Genomic DNA, 13,606 nt, shown 5'->3' with positions numbered 1-13,606 from the left:
CCCCCCCCCCCCCCCCCCCCCCCCCAACACATGTACACATACCTTCTTCTGAGCAAGTAGTCTTGTATCGGGCGACATCCAATGGAAGGTACTCTTCAGACTTTCTGACATGGCCTTCTTGATATAGTTCGTTATTTCATGGGCCTGAAGCACAACACACAAAATAAAGAACATGACGTCACGCTCATAAGATAATTGCCTATGTCATTTTTTTTAAGTTTTGAGAAAAACGCTAAAATGAATTTTGGTTTCTGAACAATCTGCCAATCTCATTTTTGGTATAAGTTTCAAACTGCCTATCTCGAGTTGTGGCAGCTGGATAAACGTGAGATAAAGAGCTGACAGCAACATTTTCAATCAGCAAAACTGCATAGCAACCCACAAAGAGCTTTTGCATACTTTGACATTCTCAAAACAAGTCTTCCTTTATCATAAAGAAAAAGTGCCTAACTCAAGAAACGAGATCGGCAGTTTTGCTTACGTTACCGTGGCAATGGTTTCCGATGGTCTGAGAGTTTTTACTCAACACATGATAGATACTCTTCCAGTAGTTTCCCCTGTAGTTTCACTACAGAAAGGCCTAAGACTGAGATAGGTATTTTTCTTGTGAGCGTGACGATGAGTATGGTGCTCTCCGTGATGCATTTCAAGGCCCCAATACGCATCAGAAGTTCAGGCAATCACATCATTATTCTATGTTGTATTTGTGACGTGAAACGTAAAATTTGCGTCATGTTTTCTTTTTGAGTCAAATGAGCAATGCACAGAGCTGCCAAAAGTCTGAAGATTCTCATGTGTGAACTATGATTCACTTACCGCTCTCTTGTTGGCGTCCGAGAAGTGATCCTTGACGAAGAGAGCACTCAAGGCCTCGTTCATGTCGGTGTCGATCTTCCTGACGCAGTACTTCCACGTGCCGAGGAACTCCGCCACGCCCGTCATGTCCACGTAGATCTCGCGGTTGGCGTGCACGTAGTCCCAGCCCAGGTCCTGCACGTAGCGGTGAGCCATGCGCCACACCAGGTAGTTGTTGAGCATTCTGACGACATAAATTGGTCAAGGTCATTTTCATCTTCAGAGAAGTCAAGGACGAAGCAATAAAAACTATCAAAAGAGGCCATGTTTAGAGAGATAGCCTATATGCGCCACATCAGGTAGTTGTTGAGCATTCTGACAACACGGCAAGGGGTTAAGAGAGGTCAAGGTCATGTTCATCTTCAGAGAGGTCAAGGACGTAGCCATGAAAGATCGATAGAAGCACTGTTTAGAGAGGTAAACGTGAAGCTATGCTATCCGCCACACCAGGTAGTTGTTGAGCATTCTGACGACACAAGGGCCGGTTAAGAGAGGTCAAGGTCATGTTCAGGGAGGTGAAGGACGTAGAAAGAAACCGTTCGGACATACGAAAGGGGTACAACGTGTCCATGCTATGCGTCACACCAGGTCGTTGGGGATTCGGATGATATACGGGATGTTAAAGGAGGTCAGGAACAGGTTCCTAACCCATCCTCCACCCTTCTATTTCTGTAGTCTCTACATTTTACACACATACACATACACACACACACAGACGTAGGCACGTTCAAACATACACATACACACTCATGCACGCACGCGCGCGCACACATACACACACACACACACACACACACCCCAACACACACACACACACACACACACATACACACAAACACTGTAACGTGTTGGTTATCTCCTCAACAAACACTAACTTACACACACGCACCCACCCACCCACACACACACACACACACACAAACACACACACGACCCCCCCCCCCCCACCCACATATACCTGCCACCCCCTGTCCTAAAACCGGTCTATCCCCACAGTCCCTATCATGTATATATACACACGCTTTCAAATTCCGCCGCTTACCGGGATTTGTTGCCACTGTCCATGTTGTTCAACCAGTTTGTGACCTTGGTGATGTAGTCTTGTTCCAGCACCACCACGTATGTATTTCTGTTGACCGGGGACATGTCAAACATGTATGTGAACAGCTTGACCCAGTCGATCTGAAAGAAACAGTGTCATGTGTAACTGATAAGCACTTTATTGTCCATTGAAATATACATGACATGGAAATGTGTTTTTAACACATGTAAATCTACCTGTCAACCATGATTAAACAGACATGTTTCGTAAACCATCAACAGACAGGTCGTGTGTGTGTGTTTGTGTGTGTGTGTGTGTGTGGGGGGGGGGGGGGGGTGGTAGCATGCTTGCGTTTGTTTGCTTTAAAAAAAAATTGTTTATTACATGCACATGTATTGAAGTGAAGTAAAACTGAGATCTAGGAGAAAGGATGAGACTCGCTTTCTTTTGAAACCAATACACACATTTACATTTTGGAAAACGACACTCATCGAATGAGTAAACATAATGTAGTCTTTTCACCATAACCTTCTCTGTACGTCGAGAAAAGAAAACCTGTCACCCGTTGGCCAAAACGGCTGGCCATACTTATATCCTTGAACTTAAGACTTTCGGAGTTAAGACCGCGTGACTTACCGCTCCTCCTGACAAGTTGTTGAGGTCGGTCAGCGTCAGGCGTTTGTCCGACGCGTGAGGATTCTGTGTGGCCTCTGCGATCGACTTGAACTGAAGACAAACCCATTGGTATGAAAATAATTATTTGTTGTCAATGTTGTCAACACACTTATTTCACAAAACCCTTTACAAAAAATATATTAAACCCTTGACTGCATGAAAAAATTTAGTTAAAAAAAAATTATGCATATATAAAAAAAGAAAAACATACAGTCCCTGTCTCGAAACATATGCACTAAAACTGAGAAAATAGTCTCCAGGGGAGGCAATCATCTTGCTGCCAATCAAAGCGAAATGTTCATCGGTTGTTTCCCTTGTCATAGGATTGATTTCTCGACTATACCAAAGTACGTATACCTAACACGAATTGTGGCAGTCAGGGAATTCAATTCGTAAACAAGTTTCATCAGAATTCACATTTATTTTTACATGAGAGTTTTTTTTTTTGACATCAACTATCTGTGCAAACAGTTTCATCTGTGGACACATGCATTCACAACACAATTTTAACCTCAACACAGAACAACATCAAGACGGGGTACAGTGAGACCCCCCCCCCCCCCCCCCTTTTAAGACCCCCCAATTGAAGACTCTCTATGGGCGGGGATGTAGCTCAGTCGGTAGCGCGCTGGATTTGTATCCAGTTGGCCGCTGTCAGCGTGAGTTCGTCCCCACGTTCGGCGAGAGATTTATTTCTCAGAGTCAACTTTGTGTGCAGACTCTCCTCGGTGTCCGAACACCCCCGTGTGTACACGCAAGCACAAGACCCAAGTGCGCACGAAAAAGATCCTGTAATCCATGTCAGAGTTCGGTGGGTTATAGAAACACGAAAATACCCAGCATGCTTCCCCCGAAATCGGCGCATGGCTGCCTAAATGGCGGGGTAAAAACGGTCATACACGTAAAATTCCACTCGTGCAAAAAACACGTAGTGTACGTGGGAGTTTCAGCCCACGAACGCAGAAGAAGAAGAAGACTCCCTCCTTTTTAAGACCTTGTTTTCCCAGACTTTGTGTTCAGAACCTCTGTAAAATTACCCCCATTTTAAGACTCCCTCCTTTTTAAGACCTTGTTTTCCCAGACTTTGTGTTCAGAACCTCTGTAAAATTACCCCCATTTTAAGACGAGTCCCTCCTTTTTAAGACCTGATCTTTTCTCAGATTGTGAGGTCTTAAAAGGGGGGTTCCCCTGTAGCTCCATTGGTATTGTGATTCTCTGGTCACAGGTTGGAATCCAGGCCGGGACGGACACGGGTCGATAAGTTATGCGATGACTCAGAAACTGCATCCATGTCCCACCCCCGTGTCACCCCCGTTGCATGTTAAAGACCTCTGTCGTTCTACCAGCAGACCCGTGACTGCGGGTGGTTGATACATTATGCACTATCCCCTCCCCCGCCATTCCTCCCCCGGATAGAACGACTCGTGTTGCCGCTAGCTTTCCCAGGTAAGGGATAATGGAAATATGAAAGTCAGTACAGGGGAACCTCCCTGTTAAGACCTAAACCAGTCTGACAAAAACGTGGGGGGGGGGGGGGTTGGCCAAATAGAAAGGGTTGAAGCAGCCTGCATGCAACGGAGGTCACACACACACACACACACACACACACACACACACACACACACACACACACACACACACACCCCACACACACACGCACACACCCCACACACACACGCACACACCCGCGCACCCCCACCCCACACACACACACAGGCACACGCACACTCCCCCCCCCCACACACACAAGAAAGCACCTACCCCGGCAAGCTGTGACTCCACCATAAAGGCGTCGTTGACGAAGGTCTCCAGGCGGTAGTTCTTCTCCGCGGCAGTGATGTTGAGCTTGGCGTCCCGGAGTAGGTAGCCCCCCACGGTGCGCATGAACTTCTTGTAGTCAGTCAGCTCCTGTTAACCAAGGTCAGCACAAGCGTTAACACCATCAGCAGTTAACATTCAAAACCCATTAGTCATTTTGCTCCTGTTACACATCGCTAGCACAACTATTAACCCTACATTGGACAGACAGACAATATAAGATGTTTGGTGGCTTGTTGACAGACCAGCTTTTTGTGTATGTGGAATATTTGATGTATGTGACACGGATGCCAATTTACGAAACTAATTCTGACACAAAATCTTTCAAAAGTAATTCAACACATAATGCTCAGGGGCGAATCCAAGGGGGGTTTCTGGATCCCCCCTCCCCCCCCCCCCTTCCTAAACTGACAAAAGAAGAAAAAAAGAGAAAACAAACAAAAAATATATTTTAACAAATTGAAAATAAACAAAACCTCATGGCTCAGATTGCACCAGATTGCTCCATTTTCCTTGATTTTTATCAACCTTTTTCGGGGGGGGGTGGGGAGGATGTCCCCGAACCCCCCAGGACACGGCCTTTGTCTTCTACGTGACGATTTTGAAAAATAGTCAGCGATTTGTTTGCTCAGGATGCACCAGATCGGTCAATTGCCCTTGTTTTGATCCTTCTTCTTCTTCTTCTTCTTCTTCTTCTTCTTCTTCTTCTTCTTCTTCTTCTTCTTCTTCTTCTCAGATTGCACCAGATTGCTTCATTTTCCTTGTTTTTATCAACATTTTCAGGGGGAGCATGCCCCCGGACCCCCCTAGCCTAGGAGGTTCGAACGCTTCGCGCCCTCAACTAAACGCTTCGCGTTGTCGAATTGTCGCTAAAAGAAATGTGGAACCCCCCCCCCCCCCCCCCCCCCCCTTAAAATGATGTGATCCGCCCCTGATGCTCACTCTCTTCGTCAAGAAGTCAGGGTGTTGATGTCTTGGTAAGTGTTCAAGTGGAGTATGTTTTTTCCCATGTAAAGGCCGGACCAGATCTGAGATGGTGAAGCGAACTGCTTTCACGAGCAGGAGTGTGACTTTATCGCACATTTGTAGTCAAAGTTAAAAAGTTCCGATTGAATGAGTGAGAGAGAGAGAGAGAGAGAGAGAGAGAGAGAGAGAGAGAGAGAGAGAGAGAGAGAGAGAGAGAGAGAGAGAGAGAGGGCGACAGAGAGAAAGAGAGCGGGCGACAGAGAGAAAGAGAGAGACAGAGACAGAGAGATAGAGAAAGAGAGAGAGAAAGCGACAGAGAGAGAGAGAGCGACAGAGAGAGAGAGAGACAGAGAGAGAGAGAGAGAGCGGGCGACAGAGAGAAAGAGAGAGAGAGACATAGACAGAGAGATAGAGAAAGAGAGAGAGAGAGTGTGACAGAGAGAATGACAGAGAGAATGACAGAGAGAGAGAGAGAGAGCGGGCGACAGAGAGAGAGAGAAAGAGAGAGAGAGAGAGAGAGAGAGAGAGAGAGAGAGAGGAAGAGAGAGAGAGAGAGAGAGAGAGAGAGAGAGAGAGAGAGAGAGAGAGGAAGAGAGCGAGAGAGAGAGAGACCCTACATTGGAGCCAGCAAAAACGACGTGAATAACTCTCATCACTCACCTTCAAGTACTCGTCATTAGTTCCAACGAAATAGCCGTACGGGATACCAATTCCAGACAAGTCGATCTGAAAAAAAAGAAGAAAAAGAACTTGCATGAAAACATGTGCAACCACAAAACATACACCTGCACAATCAGTGATTAGAACTATAGCATTTTTGTCTTATTCTTATGTCAAATTAAATCTGACTAAAACGTGTGTCGTCAATCGTTAACTGAGGCAGGCGGAGGCGTCGAAGGCGAATTTCCATTTTAATGTACTCGTTTTAATTGACACTAAAGTGTTGTTATTGTTCGTGTTCTGGCTCTTGTAAATAATTCAAATTAGAAACACTGTATAGTCCATTAATATGAATTGATTCCATCGATATGTGTCTTACACATGTAAATCTACCTGTCAACAATGTTTAAAAAACATACGTTTTGTTAAACATCAACAAACAGACAAACACAACAACAACGATAGCAACAGTATAAACCAACATGTCTTTTTACGAGTAGTCACTGTGGGGTAGTGCTGTTAGAAGCACAGGAGCTTGTATCAAATCGCCGGTCGATCATTAATTACAGTCTACTACTACTATATACTACTACTATATGTAGTATATAGTAGTGGTATATAGTAGTAGTAGACTGTAAATATTGATCGACCGGCGATTTGATACAAGCTCCTGTGGTTAGAAGGTAGAAGGGATGGCGCTGTTTGTAAATTAAAAATATGTGTGGAATTGAGGAGGTTTTTTTTTCTTCTCGCGGGACTAGGAGCTTACCAATGAATGGTTTGGAATTTGAAGGCGATAGACGATTTTCGGAAATAACTCGAGTTTGTATGGGTTATGAAAGAGTTAGTACCCTTGCTTTTTCTTGAACAAATATCAACATGTGGTTCCTGTACACGTGTTTGAGACAGGCACATCCGCGCCAGTGACTGGCCTACAATGTCACGTGCGCAGGAAGTAATATCACGTGTGGAATAATGTCACGTGGGAAATAATGTCACTTACAGGCCAGTCACAAGTGAGAGGGTGTGTTTCAAACACGTGTACAGGAACCACACGTCAATATTTGTCCGAGCAAAAGCAAGGGAACTCACTCTTTCACAACCCATACAGTTATTTCCGGAGTTGGTCTAGTTTCTTCTGTTTTTCTGTTCAGGGTGGGTCGCGGGGTCAAAGGTTCTTCTTCTTATTCTTCTTCTTTGTTCATGGGCTTAGACTCCCACGTTCACTCATGTTTTTAGCTCGAGTGGATTTTTACATGTATGACCGTTTTTACCCCGTCATTCAGGCAGCATACGCCGATTTCGCGGGAGGCATGCTGGGTATTTTCGTGTTTCTATAACCCATCGAACTCTGACATAGATTACAGGATCTTTTCCGTGCGCACTTGGTCTTGTGCTTGCGTGTACACACGAAGGGGGTTAATTAAGTCACAAGCAGGTCTGCACATAAGTTGACCTGGGAGATCGGAAAATCCTCCACTCTTAACCCACCAGGCGACAGCGACCGGGATTCGAACTCACGACCTCCCGATTAGAAGGCCGACGTCTTACCACCACCGACTGCGCCCGTCAACAGTGAACTAAGAATGAAATTAAATTTGAACGGGCAATTGTTTCTCGTTCGTCAGAGGCATATCAAGTGCAGAGAAACCTCAGGTTAAAAAAGAGGTTTTTATGAAGAAAAGAGCCTTAGGCCAAAAAAAAAAAAATTGTCTGTTTCTGGTCACCCGACCGACCCTAAATTTCGGCGCCGACCCTAAACTTTTTTTTTCCAAACTCAAAAATTTTTATTTATTTTTTGGTGGTAAAGGACAGGGTGAGAAAATGAACAACAAAAACGTGTGAAAACGAAAGTCCGCTGACGATTTGTAAATGTGTTGAGTGTCTTGTCTCTATGTATAGTGAATCCAGTCTCTTTGCGCGATTTTTAAAGTTAATTTTATTGGTCTACATTTGGGGGTAAAAAAAAAAAAAAAAAAAAAAAAAAAAAAAAAATCCCGACCTACCGACCCTATTTTTTTTAGCCATGTTACCAGAAACAGACAATTTTTTTTTTTTGGCCTTATCATCACATGGGTAAATCTAGAGATGTTATGAAGAGGAACAATTTGAAAACAAGGCGGTTTGAAGACAGAGGGGATCTGAAAACGGATGGTCTTTAAGCTTAAACCAGAGATTTCATTGCATAAGGAAAAGAAATGCTGTGTGCTCCTGAATAAAAAAACCAAGAAAGGTAGGTTGTTGGAACGTTTGCTATTGACAAAGCAATACATCCACACTGCCTCTCTCTGTGTTATCGTATTTGATTACATAAGCAGCGTATAAGTAATGATTATTATCGTTTGTCTCGTATTTTATATGTTAACGAATTACTGCCTTCCATACAAAATTGTTACATTTACTTGAATTTACATGTTGCATGTCTTAGACTTGATGCTCTCTTCCTATGCGCTTTCGTCCTAGTCTCTCCTTGTGGTTGTTAGTACCTTCTTCCCCCTCTCCCTCCCTTTTCTTTTTTATCTTCTGTAGATTCTTTTGTTCCTATTTAGCTCCCCATCCCCATTCTTTCAATTTGTTCTTCTGGTTTATTGTTGTTATGTCCACCATTACGAAAATGTGTGTAATTTAGTATTGTTCTGGTCACGTGATATAAGCATTTGCTTGAGTGCGTGTCCTAGCTGTGTGTTTGGAACTGTTCATGCGAAAAAATTCTGAATAAAATTTTGTTTAAACCAATACATTCACAGATATTTCGACCCAACGGTCTTTTAAGTGAACAGACAAACAAATATTCACACGAAACTTATCTTGATAGTTTTATCGGTTTACGTCCACTCGTCAGGAAGCCGAGCGAATGGTGGACGTAAGCTGATAGAACTATCAAGACAAGTTTCGTGTGAATATTTTGTTTGTCTGTTCACTTAAAAGACCGTTGGGTCGAAATATCTGTGAATGTATTGTTTTGTCAATAACAAACGTTCCAACAACCTACCTTTCTTGTTTTTTGATTCTGAATTTTGGAACGTTGGCAGTCTCTTTGTTTTTGGATTAGTGTGCTCCTGATTAATATTGGTAAAGTTAGAGATGCTATGAAGAAGAACAACTTTGAAAACAAGGTGTTCTTATACAAAAACAATAACATGAATAGAAGGGTCTAAAAATTATTTTGATTTCAAAAATGTGTATTAGTAAATATAAGTATGGTGATAGATACGATTTGAATAGTATATTGGAAAATGAAATGTACATTAGAAGATTGTGAGTACTGTATAAGTCGAGATGAGGTGAAGTGAAATAAAATTTAAAAAATCAAAAAAAATCACAGTTTTCACTATTTCAGAGACAAACTCTTTGTGTAATGAAACATTTGGCATGAGTAAAAAACTTCCGTGTGAAAAAGAAAAAAAAAGAAAAAAAAGAAGGGTCTGAAAACAAATGGTCTTACAACAGAGATGTCGTTGTATAAGGAAACAAATACTGTGTGCTCCTGATTTACTTGGGAAAAACAAGAGATGATATGAAAAAACAACTTTGAAAAACCCCCAAAACCGAATGGTCTTAAAATAGAGATTTCATTGCATACGGAAAAAAAATGCTGTGTGTTCCTGATTTACATTGATGAAGTTAGAGATGCTATGAAGAGAACATCTTTGAAAACAAGGTGGTTTTCAAACAGAGGTTTCATCGCATAAGGAAAGGAAATACTGTGTGTTCCTGATCAGTCCTGATTCCTGGTACACACGTACCAACGCAGTTACTACACGCACGTGAACAGTTTCATGACTGGTACTGACAACACGAACGACGATATCGACAAAACCGTCGCAGTACTAAAGCGGTGACGCGCTTCGGTTTTGCTCCCCTATCAAAACAGTCCGTTCAGGTTCAGTGAAGCGTGATTTATCGTCACAATGGGTCATCTCTCCCCGTGGTACTGGCGGACCTTAGTCATTCACGCTTTGTCATTCAAGCGTGATAGTTCCGCCTCAGCTGATAGATACGAATTCCTTTCAGCTGTTTACCCAAAAACAGGTAAAAGCCAGAGTGTTTACAGGAGAAACTCCCAGTTAAAGACCCTTATGTTTTGGGGAGAAAATCCGGTCTAAAAAGAAAAAGAAAAAGAAAAAGAAGGGAGCCTTAAAATGCCGGTAAATTTACAAAGGTTATGAACAAAAAGTCTGATAAAACAGCATCTTAACAAGGGGGTGGGGGGGGTTAGGGGGGGGGGGGGGAAGCGTAAGGGATCCGAAATCGGGGAGGGGGCAGGGTAAACATGGGGGGGGGGGGGGGGAGCATTAAAATTCTGGAACATTTACAAAGTTAATGAACAAAAAGTCTGAGAAAATAGCATCTTAAAAGGGGTGTGTGTGTGTGTGTGTGTGTGTGTGTGTGTGTGTGTGTGTGTGTGTGTGTGTGTGTGTGTGTGTATGTGTGTGTGTATGTGGGAGGGGGAGTTGGAGGGGGGAGCGGTAGGGAACTGAAATCGGGGAGGGGGCAGGGGTAAACAGGGGGGATGGAGCCTTAAAATGCAGGTACATTGACAAAGTTATTGAACAGAAAGTCTTAAAACAAGTCGCGTAAGGCGAAATAACAACATTTAGTCAAGCTGTGGAACTCACGGAATGAAACTGAACGCACTGCATTTTTTCACAATGACCGTAGTCCGCCGCTCGTGCAAAACGCAGTGAAACTGACGAGCCTGTTTAGCGCGGTAGTGGTTTCGCTGTGCTGCATAGTACGCTTTTCTGTACCTCTCTTCGTTTTAACTTTCTGAGCGTGTTTTTAATCCAAACATATCATATCTATATGTGTTTGGAATCAGGAACCGACAAGAAATAAGATGGAATTGTTTTTAAATCGATTTCGGACATTTAATTTTGATCACAATGTTTATATTTTTAATTTTCAGAGCTTGTTTTTAATCCGAATATAACATATTTATATGTTTTTTTAAATCAGGAAATGATGAAGAATAAGATGAACGTAAATTTGGATCGTTTTATTTAAAACAAAATTTAATTTAAGTCATTAATTAATTTTTAAGCCACCAAACTGAAATGCAATACCGAAGTCCGGCCTTCGTCGAAGATTGCTTGGCCAACATTTCAATCAATTTTATTGAAAAATGAGGGTGTGACAGTACCGCCTCAACTTTTACAAAAAGCCAGATATGACGTCATCAAAGACATTTATCGAAAAAATGAAAAAAACGTCTGGGGATATCATACCCAGGAACTCTCATGTAAAATTTCATAAACATCGGTTCAGTAGTTTACTCTATAACGTGATAGGTGATTTCTAACTGGTTCTTTTGAATATAATGTGCTTGTTGGTTTTTCAATTCAATTTGTAACCAGATTATTGACACCCCCCACCCCCTTCCCCATCTAAAAAGGAAAATGTGGTATGGATTTTTGTCCAACAACTGAGATGTGTTTTATGCTCGGCGACTTGTCTTTGTTTGGTACTAGCTTCTGTTTTGTCACGAAGTAAATAATAATATCAATTACATCAATACAGAAATGAAGAAAATAAGAAAATAAGAAGTCTTGATTCTGCTCAGAGTCTAAAATTCTATTCAGATTTGTTATGGTTGGTGCGTGAGCGGAGGAACATGATCTTAGTAGATATTTTCAAATCGTGTCTCTCTGAGTCAGCTGTAATAGATATCAGTGAGTGAAGATTAACAACATATCGCGTGTCCACAAGTCGTGGAGCTAGTCTACCTCGATCAACTGATGCGTAACCCATAGCGGAAAAACAAGAACATAAATACAGACGTAAACTGGTGTTTGGGATAAAAAGAAAAAGAAAACGAGGAAACATAACAAAAAAATACACGTAAAAAAGCAAAAGCTAAAAAGGTCACACATACACGCACACAGCACACACTCTCTCTCTCTCTCTCTCTCTCTCTCTCTCTCTCTCTCTCTCTCTCTCTCTCTCTCTCTCTCTCTCTCTCTCTCTCTTTCGCTCTCTATCTCTCTATCTCTCTCTCTCTCTCTCTCGCTATCTCTCTCTCTCTCTCTCTCTCTCTCGCTCTCTCTATCTCTCTCTCTCTCTCTCTCTCTCTCTCTCTCTCTCTCTCTCTCTCTCTCTCTCTCTCTCTCTGTGTTTCTCTCTCTCTCTCTCGCTCACTCTCTGTTTGAGTGTATGTGTGCCTGTGCCTGTGTGTTTTTGTGTATCTCCGTCTGCATCTGTGCGTTGCATAAACGTAAGTATTTGCATAGATGATCGGATGCATGTGTAAATCACTAATGGTTTTTGTTTGTGTATTTGTTTGTCCGTTTGTTATTCTTTCCTTTCCACTTTGTATTAACTAACCCAGGTATGCATTATATAATCCGTGAAATCGATCTTCTTCATTTCTGACAAGCGTTTCAACGTTTTACTCATGTAGGCGAACGTATGCTAAATTAGAAGTCTTATAGGTTTGATGAACTTTAAACAGGTCATACCAGTCGAGGCGTGACGGCCAGTGCCTTAGTGCCAGAACGAACTTTGAATGTGTAATGTTATTCGTACGTACAGTGTCATAAGTCATAAACTAGCGCACAGCGTCTTACACAAGAGCCGTAACATAAGGAACAAACCTGTAAAAAGTAGAGCGAATACAGCGTTGACAATTGCACGATTGAAACGTCATTATTTCAATTGTGTGGAGATATTTTCCAGCCTTTCGTCTTTCAAGCGCAAAAGTGTGACGGAAACAAAGAAAACAAATACAGCTATAAATCCATAACATAAACATGATTGTGATAAGTAGAGCGAAGACCCCGTAGTGAAGAGAGCTGAAGCGTTATAATTGTTAAACGTTTAACATGTTTTTCTGCGTTTTTGTTTTGCAGCACAGATTGTAACAAAAACAACAAAAACGTCACAAAGCGGAGATGTAGGTCGTAACATTTATACGCAATAATAACAATGTCAAAGTAAACAAGTCGCGTAAGGCGAAAATACAATATTTAGTCAAGTAGTTGTCGAACTCACAGAATGAAACTGAACGCAATGCCATTTTTCAGCAAGACCGTATACTCGTAGCATCGTCAGTCCACCGCTCATGGCAAAGGCAGTGAAATTGACAAGAAGAGCGGGGTAGTAGTTGCGCTAAGAAGGATAGCACGCTTTTCTGTACCTCTCTTTGTTTTAACTTTCTGAGCGTGTTTTTAATCCAAACATATCATATCTATATGTTTTTGGAATCAGGAACCGACAAGGAATAAGAGGAAAGTGTTTTTAAATTGATTTCAAAAATTTAATTTTGATAATAATTTTTATATATTTAATTTTCAGAGCTTGTTTTTAATCCAAATATAACATATTTATATGTTTTTGGAATCATCAAATGATGGAAAATAAGATAAACGTAAATTTGGATCGTTTTATAAATTTTTTTTTTTTTTTTACAATTTTCAGATTTTTAATGACCAAAGTCATTAATTAATTTTTAAGCCACCAAGCTGAAATGCAATACCGAAGTCCGGGCTTCGTCGAAGATTACTTGACCAAAATTTCAACCAATTTGGTTGAAAAATGAGGGCGTGACAGTGCCGCCTCAACTTTCACGAAAAGCCGGATATGACGTCATCA

The 13,606-nt window shown here is 41.9% G+C and overlaps 2 protein-coding genes across 2 annotated transcripts in view; both read right to left on the bottom strand.

Annotated features, from left to right (window-relative positions):
- Positions 1 to 1,038, bottom strand: part of LOC138971942 (uncharacterized) — an 8,918-nt gene extending 7,880 nt beyond the window's left edge. The window contains exons 1-2 of the mRNA XM_070344788.1: positions 817 to 1,038; positions 43 to 144 (exon numbers count right to left, since the gene is read on the bottom strand). Coding sequence (XP_070200889.1) covers positions 43 to 144; positions 817 to 1,038 — 324 coding nt within the window. The remainder of the gene's footprint in view (positions 1 to 42; positions 145 to 816) is intronic.
- LOC138970728 (endothelin-converting enzyme homolog) overlaps positions 1 to 13,606 on the bottom strand; it is a 58,857-nt gene that overhangs the window by 18,586 nt on the left and 26,665 nt on the right. Inside the window, exons 4-7 of the mRNA XM_070343225.1 lie at positions 6,017 to 6,082; positions 4,334 to 4,480; positions 2,534 to 2,623; positions 1,898 to 2,037 (exon numbers count right to left, since the gene is read on the bottom strand). Of these exons, the coding sequence (XP_070199326.1) occupies positions 1,898 to 2,037; positions 2,534 to 2,623; positions 4,334 to 4,480; positions 6,017 to 6,082 (443 nt within the window). The remainder of the gene's footprint in view (positions 1 to 1,897; positions 2,038 to 2,533; positions 2,624 to 4,333; positions 4,481 to 6,016; positions 6,083 to 13,606) is intronic.

This window comes from Littorina saxatilis, linkage group LG7, assembly GCF_037325665.1.
Source record: "Littorina saxatilis isolate snail1 linkage group LG7, US_GU_Lsax_2.0, whole genome shotgun sequence".
In the NCBI taxonomy this organism is placed as follows: Eukaryota; Metazoa; Mollusca; class Gastropoda; order Littorinimorpha; family Littorinidae; genus Littorina; species Littorina saxatilis.
Note: the sequence above shows the minus strand (reverse complement) of the source record. Positions and strands in the feature narration are given on the sequence as shown.